General features: G+C 28.9%; 1 protein-coding gene across 10 annotated transcripts in view; it reads right to left on the reverse strand.

Annotated features, from left to right (window-relative positions):
- Nucleotides 1-17,583, reverse strand: part of LOC117169625 (lysine-specific demethylase lid) — a 77,273-nt gene that overhangs the window by 4,679 nt on the left and 55,011 nt on the right. For 2 of the 10 annotated variants that reach the window (XM_033356085.1, XM_033356082.1), the window contains exons 17-18: nucleotides 15,828-15,970; nucleotides 8,597-9,209 (exon numbers count right to left, since the gene is read on the reverse strand). In XM_033356085.1, the coding sequence (XP_033211976.1) occupies nucleotides 9,057-9,209; nucleotides 15,828-15,970 (296 nt within the window). In that variant the 3' untranslated portion in view covers nucleotides 8,597-9,056. Of the gene's footprint in view, nucleotides 1-4,385; nucleotides 6,035-8,596; nucleotides 9,210-14,377; nucleotides 15,971-17,583 lie in introns of those variants that run through there. The other 8 variants (XM_033356087.1, XM_033356084.1, XM_033356086.1 and 5 more) reach the window with 6 other exon arrangements.

Consider the following 17,583-nt stretch of genomic DNA (forward strand, 5'->3'; position numbering starts at 1 on the left):
ACCAAACATTGAATAGTTTTATTTTTAAGTTAAAAATAAAATAATTTCAACCAGAGTGTGGTTGAAAACAATTTCAAAGCGGTGATTTTGCAGCTTAAACTCTGTCATTTGGCATAAAAAAAGTATTAAAAAGATTTAAGTATCTTTGGACATTCAGGACACGATAATATTTTTGAAAATGTGTACAAAATTGTAGTTTTTTCATTTTTCAAAACATTTCTTTACTGGAGAGCCTGCTTATTTTTTTCGCCTTAACGAAAATTAAAGTGCATTAAATTTGCCGCAAAACTAAAAAAAAATAATTTTTTCTAATGTAATTTAAGAGAGCCTTTGGAATTTATTTTTTCTTAAAAACTTGTCAATAAAAAAAATGTAGTTACAGCTTTTTTGCAATAGCATATTTCCTACGGACTGTGGACAAAAAAAGTCAGAATATTAGTTAAAGCAGACTTAATAAAAAGGAAATATAAAATAAAATGTAATATCTCTCATATTTCAGAAAACATTGCAAAAAATTAATTCTCAATAAAAAAACGAATTTTCAACGAAATAGTCCAACTTTCAACTAGGATAGTTAAATTTTTATTTTAAAAAACTAATTTCCAACTAGAGAGAGAAATCTTCCATTAAAATTATAAACCTTCAATAACAAAATAAATGTTTGACAAACAAGTTTAACTTACAAACAAGTGGTTGAATTTGTAATAAAAACAGTCCCATTCTTAACAAAAAATGTTATGGTTGATATTTCCACCCAAAATTATTTTTATTTTTAAATCGAAAATAGTTGAATTAAACAAAAAAAGAATTTCCAAATACGAAAGATTTTTCAGCCAAACAAAAAAAGTTTCTACTCAAGTGTAAAATTGTCAAGCAAAAATATGAATTTGCAGCCAAGAAGGACAATTTTTGACCAAAAAAGACGAGCCTTTAAAGGAATACATGAATTTTTAATCAAATAGTTGAATTTTTCGTTAAAAAAATTAGTTTTCAACATAAAAGAACACGAATTTTCAAAAATATAGTTAAATGCAGTAATAGAATAGCTACTTTTACCAATGCAAGACACATGGTTATTTAAATTTACATTCAAATTTTTTAAAGTACGTTCTCAAAATAGTTCCCTGACTTGAAAAAATTTCCCTGACATTTAAAAATTTTTTCATTTATATAACAATTCCCTGACAATTCCAGGTTTTGAGGGTTTTCAAGGTAAATAGTGATTTCAGGGCATTTTAGGTGACACCTATTTTTTCAATATGAGACAAAAAATGACCATAAAATTAAAAGTATTTTAAGTTTTACGTCTATTTACAAGAAAACGTATTTTTTCTTTCAAGTACTATAGTTTTTTTAAACTCTAATTCAGATTATCGCTTACTAGACAAATTGTATTTTTAGTAAACAAAATTCTTCTAGCATTAAACATGGTTCTAGCCCATATGTTAGCCTTTATTATTACATTTAGCCATTATTATACATATAAGCAGAAACTATAAAATGAACAAATTTGTAATGATCTAATATATGGAAAAATGAGAACGGTGGGATTTTACAGAAGATATTTTTATTTTTATCTTCTAATTATGAAAATAAGACAATAAGATTTTCTGGAAAACCCAAGCTTTTTTATTATTTCTAATATTTATAAAAAGTTTATCCTTATATAAGATAAAGATGCTATTAGTTTTTTGCGGGCTAGATTCATTCAGCCAAAAGTTAATTTTTTTTGAAAAACAGATATCCAAATTCAAATACTCGAAACTTTGTGGAAAAATTTGTTTTCCCAGAAAAGAAAAAAAAATTCAAATTGACATGCAACCGAAAATAATGATTTGCGTTAATTTTGAACTAACGTCCACTTCATTTTTGTTGGATTCCTGTTTATAATCTAAACTTAAAGAATTTTTTATTTAAAAATTATTGATAAATTGATTCTCAAACAGAATATATTTTCAATGAACATTGAAAAAATATATTTTTTAATATATCAAAATTTAAATAGCGAATTATACTTGTGGTGAAATGTTAATTCAGCGAAGGGTACTCTATAATTGGAAAATGCATTGTGGTCAAGAAAAATATTCAACAGAGGATTTCTGACGAATTAATCACTTTTTATATTGACCACAAGAATGATAAAGTGTGAAATCAGCATATTAAATCTAAATAATAAATTAAGGTGAATCATCGCATCAGAGACTGGTAATCGGTGCAAACCCGTTTCATGATCATGAATGACTATTCCATTCTCTATAAATCCATAACATTAAACTGGTGAATCAGCTTCCTTCTTTATCAAAACATGTCGTGTTTGTGCAATATAAACTTTAGATTGTGACAAAATCGATAATATAATAAAAAAAATAAACACAATTTCAAATTGATTTAGAAAATAAAAAACTATATAGAGCAGTGACGCAACTATTGTGTTTTGCGGCGTAGATATTCTGCCTTTTCTGCAAATTAAAGAGTTAAATTAAAAATAGGACCTTAAATATTTAAAAAAAAAAAATGAATTTGTAATAGCTTGCAAATTTGAAAAAAATATTCTCTAAACGCTTTTGTTTTATTTTTTGAAATTTTAGGAAATAATTTGAAATCTTTTTCAATTTTCTCTTAGACTTTATTTTCAAACAAAAAAAAATTGAAAATTTTACCAAAATAATAATTTTGTGCAAAATAGTTTTATTTTTGAACCCAAAATACGATTTTTCAACTAAATAGTTGAATTTTCTACCAAGAAGAGTAATTATCTACCCACACAGACTAATTTTCAACCAGAGATTAACTTTCAACTAAAATGACGAATCCTCGAACAAACATGAATTTTTACAACGTAATTTAATTTTTAACCAACTAGTTAAATTTTCAACAAAAAACATGTTTTGTCAACCAAAAATGTGATAGTTGATATTTCGACTAAAACAGATTTTAATTTTAAAATCAAAGAAGTAGAATTCAACCAAAAAATACGAATTTTCGACACAATAGTTGAATCATCAACCAAAGAAGATTAATTTTCAATTGGACAATTGCATTTTTTATCTAAAAAGATAAAATTGCTACTAAAGAAATGAAAGTGTTCAACCCAGACGAATTTAAAAAAAAAAACTAACATTTTTAACCAGAAAGATTAATTTTAAATAAATAATGTAATAGAAGATAATTCAAACAAAATTACGTTTTTACAGAAAAAGGTGAAACTTATACCAAGGGAAGAATTTTCAAACCTTCTAAAAATTTGAAAAATATTTTAAAATAAAAAATTTCCTTGAGGTGTTTCAGATTTTTTTCGACACATGCATTTAGAAATCTTTAGACATTTTTTAGTCTTTCTTTAAATATTTACGTTTTTCAATGAAAAATCCCTTATCATTTTCGCAGAAATCTTTGATTGATTCTCCTGAAAACTTTCAAAAATCTGAAGAAGCTTCTGAACTTTTTATTTATCTTTAACAATCTACATTGAGGTTTTACATTTGTAAAAACCTTTTCCAGTTTATTTCAAAGTTTTTCCAGTTTATCTCAATCATTTTACATTTTAGTGTGTCAGCAAAATGCTAAGAACAGAATTATTTTCCATTATTCAACAATTATTTACAAAACTAGTGGGGCAGAAAATTCGTCATAAAATTTTTTAATAAAAGGATTTCCGGTTAGTACACATCCTGTATTTACAGAAATGTCTTGTGAAAGAAAAAACATTATTTGTGAAAAAGTTGATAACTTAGAAAAAAATCATTATTTTAACAACAGATTTTCACAGTCTTAGCCATTGCTAAAAAATTGGTAAAAAGTGGAAGTAATAAAATATTCAATGGCAAAAAAAACATGTTTAAAATAAAGTTTTTTTTTAATTTTACCCGCAATAAAATTTTAATAAATTATAAAAAGCCATATTAGATATTATGAAACTTGGTGGAACTGATTGTTACAAGCAAAATGATTTTAATACCAAAATTCGGGGTATAGGAAATGTATGGTTTAATATAATCCTGCCAAGTTGAATAATACATTTAGGCTCGACTGAAATGAGTTCCCGTAGCCTTAAAAATTTGTTTAAAAAATTCAATTACTGCAAGAAATTTGCGTGAATTTAGGAAAAAAATATTTTAAGATTTCTTTTTTTTTCTTGTCAAGGTTCATTGGCGCACACGCTGAAAAAAATGTATGTGCCCTTACTCGATCCGGCAGCTTAATTTAAAATCTAAAAACATTTAAACTAAATATCTTAAAATTATGTAAGGTTCATGTGTCCATTAAAAAAAAAGTAGAAAAAAAAGATGTAAGTAAAAAATATTTGCTTCCATCGATTCAACATTTGATGAAGAATTCAATCTTCAGAAAGGTATAATACTAAATTCTGCAACACCAGATTACTTACTTGTACGTATAATATTTATTATACTCTTTCGCAAATGTTTATGTTATAATCTTACAAACAAACTTTTTTAACTACATTCAAATCTTAATTTTAACCTTAAGTTTTATAAATATCTGTAATTCGTCTACACATAATATCTTGGGTGTACAATGAAATCTAGATTCTGTGTCGCATATTAAAATAGTTATTAATACTGTTAATACACCATCATAATATTTTATAGAGATGAATGAATTTCGGTGGAAAACAACAAGTTATACTATTTTCAAATCAAACTGGAGCGAAACAGGGAAAAAGTAATCTTAAAGAAGGAAACAAACACTAAAAAAAGCATATCTAAAATGTATAAATAAAAAATAGATCATGAAATTCCTCACACAAAAACTATGATCGAAAAAGCGACAAAAATCTATATGAGTTACATCTAGGCTATACCAGATTTTCTATATACACGTACATTTCCTCGATGATAACGTTTGCAGTCCATACAGACAAATATCCATTCAAAAATTGCATTTTGTGAAAAACAGACGAACAAAAATTAAGGAAAATCATACTTTTACTTTATCTCACAGCCTGTTTTAAATCCTCCCTGAATTTAAAACACTGTGTCGTGATCCGAAAATTTGGGCCACACATACGTTAAATTGAAGTTCCATGAAAAAACAAAAAACAATCAGACAATATTGTACAACGTCCGACGAACAAATTACGTTCCTTACAAATCCAAGAATTCTACGTAACTCAGATTCAAGAAAAATCCTTTTTAAAATGCGCAATTTTTCAGATTACATCAGGCTTTTCAAAAATCATAATTTGTATGAGTGATAATGTATTTTATTTTACAAAACACAATGGCTTTCTTAAGGCCCCTGAAAATCATGAGTGAATCAGACTTCATAAACTGAGGCCAATGGAAAAGCCATTTTGTGTAATTTTTTTTTGTATACTTACTTTAAAGAGTAGAAAGACTCCCGGTAGAGGCAATTTTTTCGAAGACAATTATATTTGTATGTAATCATCGAAGTAAAATAAAATAATTCACTACTGCGATGGTGTTTTATCATAGTGTCGCTAATAGGTCGCATTTTTTCTTTCGATTATTACATAAAAGATAGTTTTCTCCGAAAAAGACTTTACCGGGAGTCTATCTACTGTTTAAATATGCATTAAAAAACTATTCAAAAAAATAAGCTTTTCCGTTTGACCTCAGTTTATGAAGTCCGATTTATCGATGACTTACAAAGGACTTGAATTTTCCTACCATGGGTAGTATCTAATAAGATGCAATATTATGTACACAGGACTCGCTCTACTTTCTTTTATATTACCAAAACGATGTTTTTTATAACTTAGAAAAATGTCACTTGTGAAATTTCGAAGATTTAGCTCAAATACGAACTTAACTCAAAACTCAAAAATATTTTAATATTCGTCCCAGAAAAGATACTAATTACATTTTTTCACACTTTTCACGAGATTCCTCTACTTTCATTTAAGATAAAACTGGTGGATTCTAAGAGTAGAATATTAAAGGTGTACATAATAATTATCTATTTTTATATTTTAGTACATAAATTATTTTCAGTCTATCTGTACACACCATCGGCGCGAAGGATTTGTGAAGGCCTTAACACTCTTTTCTCACTGCAACATCCATTAAAAACTTAAATCGTACTATTATTTCGACAATGAAGATTATTTCCTTACAAAATAACTATGATAAAGGATCGGTGGGTTCTAGAAACTTCAGCGTTTTTTATTTTCCTAATTTTGCGGAGGAAGTGCATTCATATTTTATTAGGAAAAGAAAAGTTTTCTGAGTTTCTGAAGAAAGTATACTGGTTTTCAATTTCCCACTTTGCAGCGTTCCACTGCACTTTATTCGACAATCACTCTTATTGATATTCAAACGTCACCCAATTCAAATTATTCGAATATAGTATTAATTAAGAGCTCTTAAATTTGCATGCCTTTTGTTTTGAAACTCTCAACTTTTGAGAATAATAAGTTGAAAAGAAAAGTTTAAAATATCCCTGGTGCAACAAATTATACAAGAAATTACAACTTTTCTAGAACTTGCAGATTGTTGTAAAAAAGTACAAAATCCTAAATATAAGATAGCCAAGTTTTAAACAAAGGTTTGGGAAAATAATTAAAAAGCTTATTTAAGCTTTTCTCCTAACATTTCCCGCAATTTTCTTCAAAACATCGAACAAACTTCAATATTTTTAACTAAGGGCTCAAAAACAGGCACAGCTTGTTGCTTTATTACAACATTTTCAATTTAGAAACCATTTAACTTACACTAAAATAGAAAATGTGCCCTGATTTATAAGGACCTCTTTCAATCACTCTTACTGTTTTTTTGTAGGACTTTTTACACTTGTATTTCCTTTAAATTATTCTAGAAAATTGAATCTACAGTAAATGGCACACTTCTGTAACAAAAAAATACAGAAAACTACGAAAAGTGTTCCAACAGCATAAATTAGTACTTTCTTCTAGTTATTGCACAAAATTGTACATTTATTTTTATTTTTTTTTTGTTTTTTGTAAAACTTATTCCACCAGGGATTATTCTAAAATGAATAAGATGTTGTTCTCAAGTCAGTTTCTAGAAAATAAAATTCCGAAAATGTGAAGTGACTAAAGAACGTCAAAATTCAGGGTGTCTACTCATATTCTGAAAAAAATCCTTGACAATTCCAGGTTTTTTCAGGTATAATTAATTAATAATTAATATAATATTACATAATACTTGAATATCCTTTTTAATTATTCAATTATGAACGATTTAATTGTAATTAATTAGGTTTGATAGAAAACTAGAAAAAATAAAATAAAACCAAAGGAATAAGTAGAGCGGTCCAAAAAAGATTTATTTCTTTTCTAAAATAGCTTCCGTAGCCATTGTTCCTTTTGATGCCAAAATGCACCCTGGATTTTTGCAGAATTAGAAAGAATATTGGCCTTTAGAGGCAATATTCACAAAAAATGACACATTTGATATTAATTACCGTTGTAATAAATTAATTTAAATTAGAATACATTCATTGATTTATGTTTAACGAAATCTATTACCCAGATTTTTGGCAGAATCAACAAAAATGTTGGGGGGTTTCTCAAAACTATTTTTGCAAAAAATTGCACATTTTATTTTAATTTCCGTTGTAATGGATTATTTTATTTTAGAATGCATATATTGTTTTATTATTGAGTAAAAATCATAATCCAGGTTTTTTACAGAATACAAAATACAATATATTTAGAGGTCCGTCAAATCCATTTTGGAAAAAATTTCTTTTTTTAATTGATACAATTAAAATAAAATATATGATCTAATAATAACGCCAGTATTATAAAATAAAGCATTTTTTGAAAGAATAGGTTTGTGCCCCATAAATATATATTTTTCAATTCTTCCAAAACTCCGGAGACATTTTGACACCAACAGGAAAAATTTGTAGGCGAGCCATTTTAGAAGAAACAATTTTTTTTAACAGCCTACTAAAAATACAACAATTTTAGGAATTTCATATCTATAGGATATTCAATAAATACACATTATGACTATCGAATAATTAAAGAAATTAATAATAATAAAAACAAAATTAATACATTTTTTAATACTTTGCTAAAATTCATGAATTTGTGTGAATTAAAACCAATTTTTCATTATTTTCATAGGAACTAAAAATTCAGAGTATATTCATGATATTAATATATTTAATAAAATATATTTTCCTGAGATCAGTGAAAACGACAAAAAGATGGGACTGAAAAATCCCGAAAAATAAATTTCCCAAATCATAAAATTCCCGAACAGTATATAAAATTACCGAATTGAAAAATCCCTGAATAATAAAATTCTCGATAGTTTATAATATTACCGAATTTGAAAATACCTCAATACTAAAATTTCAGAGCTTAAATAATTTTGTTCATTAATATTATTTATTTATTAAGAATACAATAATCAAATATTTTTATTAAAAAAATTATTTGTTATGTATAAAGTTTCTAAAATTGTTTGAACTTTAAAAAGCAATAATTGAAAATACATATATCTGGAAGAAAATTGTTTTCAATTATTGTTATTTTAAATTAAAACAGTAATTTTATAAAAATATATGATTATTGTATTATTCCGAAATTTTATTATTTGGGAATATTTCAATTCGCGAATTGTACAATCAGGAATTTTATTTTTCGGGATTTTTCAGTCATTCCAAAAAGACGTTTTATTGAAATAAGTATAAATTTATCATTTCACATTGAAAGACATTATTTAATTTAACATTAAAATTTTTTAAACAAATTTAAGCACGTTCGAAAAAGTTACCTGATTTAAAAAAAAAACACTTTTCCTGAACCACGAAAATTGCCTGATATTTTCAGATTTTCCAGGTGAGTAGACACCCTGCAATTGAACACGTCAGGGTTCATCCGTGACGTAAAGCGAAGAATTTCTTTACCAGAATTGTTTCTCAATCTTGCCAGATTGATTTTCAGGTGACATTTAGATAATTTTTGACGAGAGTTGAATCAGGTGTTGACGGAGTGACGGCTGACCTCTGTAGAATGGTTTCCTGCTCCATCCTTCTCGATTTTCCAGCAGGAAATATGTTCCTTTGTGTAGATTCAAGGTTTATGATTCTTTTTCAATTTAAAAAGTTCTAACGAAAGATATCGCGTCCTGGCTGTCTGCATCGGTATCCGCATCTGCATCCGCATCCCCGCTGTGGTATCCCTGGGATTGAGAAAGGGATAGAAGTGCATCCAGGCCTAAAAAATCGGCCAGTCTATCTGGCGCTGCTAACTACATTTTTTCAAACAAGAAAAACAAATATTTTCTCTATGCGACTGTACTGATAACTACGATAGAAAAAGTGCTAAGTGTCGAGCAAAGTGCAGAACGAGATTTAACTAATTTTGCTTTAAACAATACTCAATAATCACGTATCGAATAGGGTGGTCCAAAATAGCTCCGGAACATCCCCCCCTCCCCTTTTTGAATTCCGTAAACATAATCCCGTTTTTAGACATTCGTTGCCTCAGGCAGAAACCCGCATAATTTTGATCCGGAGTCCGCCCGTCTGTCCGTCTGATTATTGTTCAAAACGGGGAAACGGGGTAAGTAAGGGAAGGTAAAGTAAGGTAATGAGAGAGAAGTAGAGGAAGAAAAGGAAATACGGGAAGGAAAAATAGAGAAAGTGCGAGAAGCAGCGTAGGTGGGGAAAATGAGGAAGAGGGGATAAATCATTGTCGAGGAAGAAGGGGAAGTGGTGGGAAATATGTGAAGGGAGAGTAGGGGAAATGCGTTGAGGGGAATTAGAGGAGATGATGGAGGAGTAAATTCGGGTTTGGGGATTAAGGGGAAATGAATTGCGAATTAAGGGGAGGTAAAGTAGGTTAATGAGTGAGAAGTATGACAAGTGAAGGGAAATAAGGGAGAGGAAGTGATTGGAAATGAGGGGAGGGAAAATAGAAGAAGGAAAGGGGAGAGGAAGTAGAGGAAATGAAGAAGGCAGTAGCAGAAGTGAAGATGAGGGAAATAGAGAAAGTAGGGTAGGTGGGGGAAAGTAGAAGTGCGGAAATATAAGGAGTGGAGCATTAAGAGACACTGAGGAGAGGGGAAGTACGGGAGATAAGCAGAGGAAGTGGTGGGAAATGAGTTGAGGGGAATTCCAGAACGATAAAGGGGGAAATTAGGTGTGAGGAATTGAAGGAAAATGAGTGTAAATAAAGTAACTGGAAATAAAGGGAATAGATGCATGAGAAATGAGGGGGAGAGTGTAAGGGAAATGCCGGGTAGTAGGGAAGTGGAACTAGGGGAATTATTAAAAATGAGGGTAAGTAGGTGTGGGGAAATGTGAGCGGGGGAAGGGAAGTATGGGGAGGGGAGAGTTTTCTGGGGAAGCCAGGAGAGAGGATAGTAGAGGAAGAAGTAGAATAATGCAGAGGAGGGAAAGGACTGGAGAGGGATGTTAGAATGACTTAATTAACGTCTTAATAGGCTACAAAACCTTTTTTGTAGACACGCGACACCCTGCTTTCACGTTTTTTTTTCTTAAATCGATCAAGATTAAGACGTTCCCCGGGACCTTTGAAATCAACATGGGATTTTGGATGGGAAAAGCTTTGGGAAAAATAGAAAGAATGAATACTTATTATTAATTTCTTGTAAACTGAATAAAAATTGTTGAGGTTTAAAGTATACAGGGTTTTTAACAAGCACTTGTATTCATTCAAGAATACCTAGGTTCTATTGTGCTCGGAAAAGGCAAAATTGCAGTTTCATGTAAAATTCATGATAAAAGCGGGAGTTTTTGTAATTAAATCTCAACATAAATAATCATAAATTCTTTGAACAATTATTATATTGTTTTGATTAGTACTTTCCTGCAAGAATAATGTTGGTCATTTTAAGCATTTTTGTATTATTTAAACAATTTGTATTTGTTTAAATTGTTTTCATTCCATAACATGAAATTACCGTATTTTCTGTAATAAATGACACTCTTAATGAGTTTTAGAAATACTATTTTTTGTTGAAGACGTTTTGCAATTGTTTAAACAATTAACATTTGTTTAAATTTACTTTTCCCATCAAATAATGAAAGGTTACAATTTTCTTGAGTTAATTAATCCCACAAACAAAAAGTAACTATTTATAATGTAATTAAATAAAATGTTCAAGCAAATAATAATTATTTGAACAATTGAGGTGTAACTAACTTCTAAAAGAAAAAATATCTTAATAAGCAACATAGTTTAAGAAATTTTAAATTAAAAATTGTATAATGTCTAAAACAAAAAACATTTATTTTTATCATGGTTTGGCATGGGGAAAATGTTAACAAATGGAAATTTTCAAACAAATATTAAATGTTTTCAAACAAAAAATTATTCCTAACTTAAATGTATTATTAATTCCAGAAAATACGAACTTTTCATGATTTGTTAGGAAAATAAAAATTGAAAGAAATGTAAATTGTTTAAGCAATTAAAAAATACCTTAATAAACAAAATTATTCCAAAAAAATACCAAATTTTTTATGACGTGTTCGGAGGAGGGAGCCTGGAAAAGGTGTATTACGCATTTTGTAAAGGGCCCATTAACAAATAATAATAAAAGGGTTAAGGCCATGTGACGAGTGGGTCACGTGACCAACCCTGGTCTTCGATTTTTCTTTCCCAACTTACGTCTAAACGAAATGAGGTATCACTCTGAAAGTTTGGGAAATGAAAGTTTGGGAAAGGAAATTTGTTCCGGTGGAAATTTGTTGTCTCTGGTCCTAAAAAATTAAAATAGTGAAAAAAGTGTTCTTTAATTTCTATTTTTGAGAAATGCCGACCGTGTTGTAATCAAACCCTGCAACATAGACACAGGAAACACGGGACTAGGCATGCCATCCTAACTTGTCCGAGCGGGGTTGAATCCACGGGAAGGGGGAGAATTCCATGAGTGGGGAGAGCCGCCATCTTAAGATTTGCCATTTGATTATGCGCACGAGAATTTTTGCCGACAAACTGAGCATGAAAATATAAACATGTGGGCGCTGCCATGTTTGTCGCGGGACATCAAAAGGTGGCGGACCTCCCCCTCATTGCATCGCCCCCGCAATGGTATGCCTAGTCCCTTGCTTCCTATGTCCATGACAACTTCGAACTTCTAGGGGTCTGTGGGTAAAACAGATTGCATGATTACCGTCAGAGAAATTTAAGTCAAACTTCTGCTGTAAAACCTAAATGTGTCCGTCGATAATCATTATTTTCATAAATGAAATTTTTTCTTCCTCCAACTCTTTGCAAGGCCACAAACGATCCTTTAATATTTATTAACATTTCCCGAAAAAAATTTCCGCGTTATTTTAACTTTTATTTTTCAATATGGGTAAAAAAATATTTATCTTAGGGCTGACTTGATCAGCTGTTACACTCATCACATGGCCTTAAATAATTTAAATACAAAAAACGCATGCTAAAAAATCTCTAGTATGAATTTGCAATGAAACTGCCATTTAGCATTTTCGGAGTATTTTCCAGACACAATACAAAGATCTTGTGCGCGTCACATTTAAAAATTATGGAATTGAAAAGATTACTTGAATATTTCTTACGGATTGACTGTAATTCAATTTACGAAAAGTTGATAAAAAGTTGTTATGTTTTCCACTTTTCACAAAAATGAGATTTTCCCATTTAAAATCCCACGTTAATTTCAAAGGCCCGGGGCACTTCTTTATATTGAAGAATTTGAAGGAAAAAAAAACAATTTCTTTTTCCGAGAATCTCAATAAATATGGGTGAGCCTTGGTCCCTGGAAAAAAAATATTTTTGGACCACACTAATGTCGAATTAAAAACTATGAACCTAACATTTTCACGGCCATGCATTCCAAATTAATGAAACACCAATCATAGAATTTTAAATACGATCGAAGAATGTTACCAGGGTGTCTACCTGACCGATGATTTAAAATTCCCAATTTATATTTTTAGTGATAAAGAAACTAATGAAAATACGCCACAGCCTCTTAATATTTCTACATCCATTTTTTAGCATTTAAAAATGGTTAATTTTGGATCGTTTAAACTATAAATTTTGAATAAACATTTTTTTCTCCTAAATAGCTTGTTAATTGTTCAAATACTCTCGCGCGGTTAAATAAAAACCTTCAGATTATTTAATTAATTATTGTGAATCTTATACATGTTTCATGAAGTGCTATTCGCTGGAAATTATTTGTAAACAATAATTTTAATAAAAAATCATAAATTTTGAAAGAAGACATACAATTAAAAAAAATATATTATGTTTTAGTTTTTTTCATTGTAACTGAGGATTTTCAAACAAAGATCATCAAAATTTCCCATTTCGACAATTTTAGGTTATGTTAAAATTTCAAACCAAAAATTGATATTTAAAAACAAAAATTATTACAATTTAAAAAAGATTAAGAATAGTTTTACAATTTTGGTTTATATTACTGTTTCTCGGCGGAAATGAACATTTTTAATATATAAAAAAAAAGAATTTTAATGATAAATACAATTCACAACTTACAACAATCGTAGGTCAGGTTAGCATTTTTAAACCAAAAATTGGTATTAAAAAGTCACAATAATTTGAACAAGATTTGCATTTTTGAACAGTTTTTGGTTAGAAAGCGTTATTCACAGGAAATTGTTTTTTTTTAGACAGAAATAATTATATTTTAAGTTTCATAAATGAAGTTATTTTACCGTTTAACACCAACAATAAGTGCTTTAAAAAAAATTGTGCAATGAAGAAAATTTGCAATTGGTATTTTAAAACCAAACTTATTATAATTTTAACCAGATTTAGAATCTTTTAACAATTTTGAATGATACTAATAGTTTCCGTCGGAAATTGGTACTGTTAATAAATAAAAAAACATTAGATTTCAAAAAATATTTACAATATTTGAACTCCAGTAGGTTATGTTAATATTTTCCGCCGGAAATTGGTATTTTTGAGAAAAAATTTAACAGTTTCATTATCTAAATATATTTTGTTACAAAGTCATTCGTTTTTTAAAAAATATTGGATGTAATACTTCAATCCTTCGTGATATCTCGTGGCCGAAAACCCTGGGATAACATACATATCATAATAAGAAAAAAATACCGATCACTGAATCAAATTCCCGGTTTCCCGGTCAAGCAGACATCCTGTTTACATATGGTAAATCTTCTGAAATAATACAAGTTGTGGTTGAAAATTGCAAGATATAAGAAGTTTAGATTAGAAATGAGAAAAGGTCAAAATAAATGTAGAATCATTACATGTTAAACGATTTTAGTTTTTATACTGTCCAAAGCTAAACTCCCAAATGGTAAAAATCTTCAATCGAAAAAGTTGAAAAAAATTGGTACAACCTCCAATTTTTAATCCTGAAAATACTTTAGCTTTAAAAAAACATGCTAAAGATATAAAATTTCGCAATGAAATACCAATTCGACTGTTTATGGCGTTTGTATTATATTCTATATTTTACATTCATAGTATAAAGCATGGTTCCATTATAACACCAAATCTATCATACAACATAAGAAACTAAAAACAGCGCTGCGAAAGAGTCAACTGATTTAAATAAAGAAAAGAAAAAACATTTTGTGTGATGCGTAGTCGAGCTCTTTCTTTTATTGAGATACACAGTATTTTATCATCACTTTTTACTTAAATAGGATTCATCACTGTCCACGATTGGCAATCTTTAATTCAATCAATAAAATAACGTTTTATTGTGATTATATTATTTGTATCAATTCATCACATTTAAAAATAATGATAAAATTGACTAAGAAACTATTATATTTTCGTTATGTGTAAGAAGCGTGGACAAAATAATGCTGAATCTGATACTGAACTTAAATTCTCTCGTGCATACAACAATGATATCTGTGCGGAATTGAAATTCAGATACACCAAAAAACAGAAGCCAATATAAATAATGTGACTAAGATGAAATAGTGTTCGAATTGAATATAAGTTTCTTATATACTTTCAATGAATGCCGAATATTAAAACGAGGCAATTTACGAGATACTTCCAACACAGCTGGTACATTAAAAAAAAAAAAGAACAGTGCAAAATAAACACATGCCTCTAATAAGAAAACTTTTCACGCAGTTTCACTGTCTATTCACTCTACAATGCAGGAAAAAAAGTCAATAGCACAATCAGAATTTTAAGGAAACAGCTTTCTCTTTGCCTTTCATGTTTTATATAAGAGGAATTTGATGAAAAATTATTGTCGGAAATTATCAGATAACTTATGAAACGTTGAAACATCATCTTTCAGAAGTCTCGGATCACTCCAGAGAAAATTGCACGGGAATTTTCTCCAGTCAGAAGGTAAAAGGTCGTTTGCACGCAATTAAAAAAAAAAGCACTTGTTAAGTCTAGCATCTATTTACAAAGGCACTCGCTTCGTGCTTTTGCGCCAACATAACAAGTTTACAGTACAGAACATTAGCAAATGTAAAATGCACGAAGAAAATGAAAGTACGCGAAAAAATAAAATAAAATCAAGAGGCTATAGTCTCTCTTTCTTCCTGTACAATACCATAAATCAATTTTTTTATTAAACTACGTAATATTAAGCGACATTAAGGTATAATAGACTTTTCGTCTATTGTTTATGAAAAAACATAAGTATTTTTTAAATTGATATTTACAGTGGTCTCGCGTAAATGTACTGGAAAATTTACAAATGAAAGATGATGTCTACTGAAGTGATTATACGGCGATTTCGTACTCGGGCGTGTAACGTTTTTCAAAAAATGAATAAAAAGACTTAAAAGCTTCCCCATGCAAGTGCTGACTAACAGCATATTTACAACGAGATACGAGAAACTATAAGAAGTTATTGTGAAAAACGTATCTCCATCTCTTTAACTTATCATACCGTCGTGTTTTGATCCATTTCTTTACAATTAGAACAGTGATAGTCATCCTCTTCTGCAAGTTCAGTTCGGTCCAGGCCCACACAGTGCATGTGGAACCATCCGTTGCACCCGCCATCACACTGAACCCAGTCAACTTCGTGACCTACCAAATAAATAAGCATCGGATATTAAAAAAACAAATACTAGAACATCACAAATCCTTGTTCAGAAAATATAGGAATCCTAGAAGATAGATACAATGAAAGAAGAATAATGATTTTTAATTAAAAAGCCCCCCTATATTGCAAGGTTTCGTAAGGCACCCCCCCCCCGCCGCCCCCTTACATAAGGTTTCATATTTTTTACTCAACACATAAAAAAATTACATTTTTTTTTAAATCGTAAATGAGATTTCAAAAAAAATTTCAAGGGATATCAAAGGTCTGTAAAAGTATTTAAAAGAATTACAACTATTTACAGAATTTAATGGGAATTCTAATTTTTTTTAGGAATTTCAGAATATATCAAAGGATTTACAAAAGATACTAAAGCGTTTCGATTAATTTTGATGGATTTTAAGAAATTGAGAACTATTTCCACGGATTTCTAGAGATTTCGAAATATTTCAAGAAAGTCGCTGGATTTTAAAGGATTTCATGTGAAACTACAAGGTATTTTTACGAAGTTTGAAGAATATCAGAAGATTTCAAAAGGTTCACGAAGATTTCAAAGAGATTCAAACAGATCTAAAAGGATTTCCAAGAATTTAATTTGAAGTGATTTCAAAAGATTTGGAGATTTCCGCGGTTTTTAAAGATTCTAAAAGAACCTCTTTAAGATTTTAAAATATTTCAAAGAATTTAACCGATTTAAAGAGGTTTTAAGTGACTTCTACGGATTTAAAATGATTTTTGTAAGATACCAAGATTTAAAGAGATTCAGGGTGATCGTTTTAATCAAAGAACAAAATTCCCGGGTTTTCCCCGGTTCGCAAATATTTTTCCCGGTCAATAAAATATAAAAAATCGAAATATAAAGCGAAACAGTAAAAGTACAAGTAATACAAAATAAACAACAAACTGAAGAATTCAAAGTGGAACTATTAAATTTTTAACTTTTAAAATTGAAGTTTAAAAGATTTTAAATTCAACAATTTTCTAAAGAATTGTTCAATAGCTTACACGTATAAACTGGAAGATACCAACACTTTTCAACTGAATAATCTTAAGTTTAATGAATTTAAACTGCAAAATTCAAAACTTTTAACATTCATAAATTATAGAGTTCAAAGATTTAGATTAAGTTCCAAAAACATAAATCCAGATTAACATTTTTTTTAGGCCAATAAATATTTTTAAATTAAAATTTTTTTTCAACTTACAAGTTCTTAAATTAGAATTTAAATTATTTTTATTTTAAATAGTTTAAACATCATTGAAAAACTTTTAAATTGTATTTCAAAATCTTGAGAAATCTAGAAGTAGTTTAAAATTTTTTCAAATTTAGCTTTATTTTTGAATTTTTTTCAAAACATCACAATAACTTTAAAAATTAATTGGATTTGTACTAAAAATTTTAGAAAATCCTGCGTATTTAAAAAAGTTTTCTTAAAATTTGAATTTATAAATAAAAATTGAACACTTATTATTTTTATAAATAATTAGAGTTTATTGTTTAGTACGAGGGTAGTTCAATAAGTCCTTAGAATGAAGTATAAAAACAATTTTTTTTGGGTAAATTTTTTTTTTATTTTTCAACATAATCTCCTTGGAGCTC

The sequence above is a fragment of the Belonocnema kinseyi genome, chromosome 3 (genome assembly GCF_010883055.1).
Source record: "Belonocnema kinseyi isolate 2016_QV_RU_SX_M_011 chromosome 3, B_treatae_v1, whole genome shotgun sequence".
NCBI classification, from domain to species: Eukaryota; Metazoa; Arthropoda; class Insecta; order Hymenoptera; family Cynipidae; genus Belonocnema; species Belonocnema kinseyi.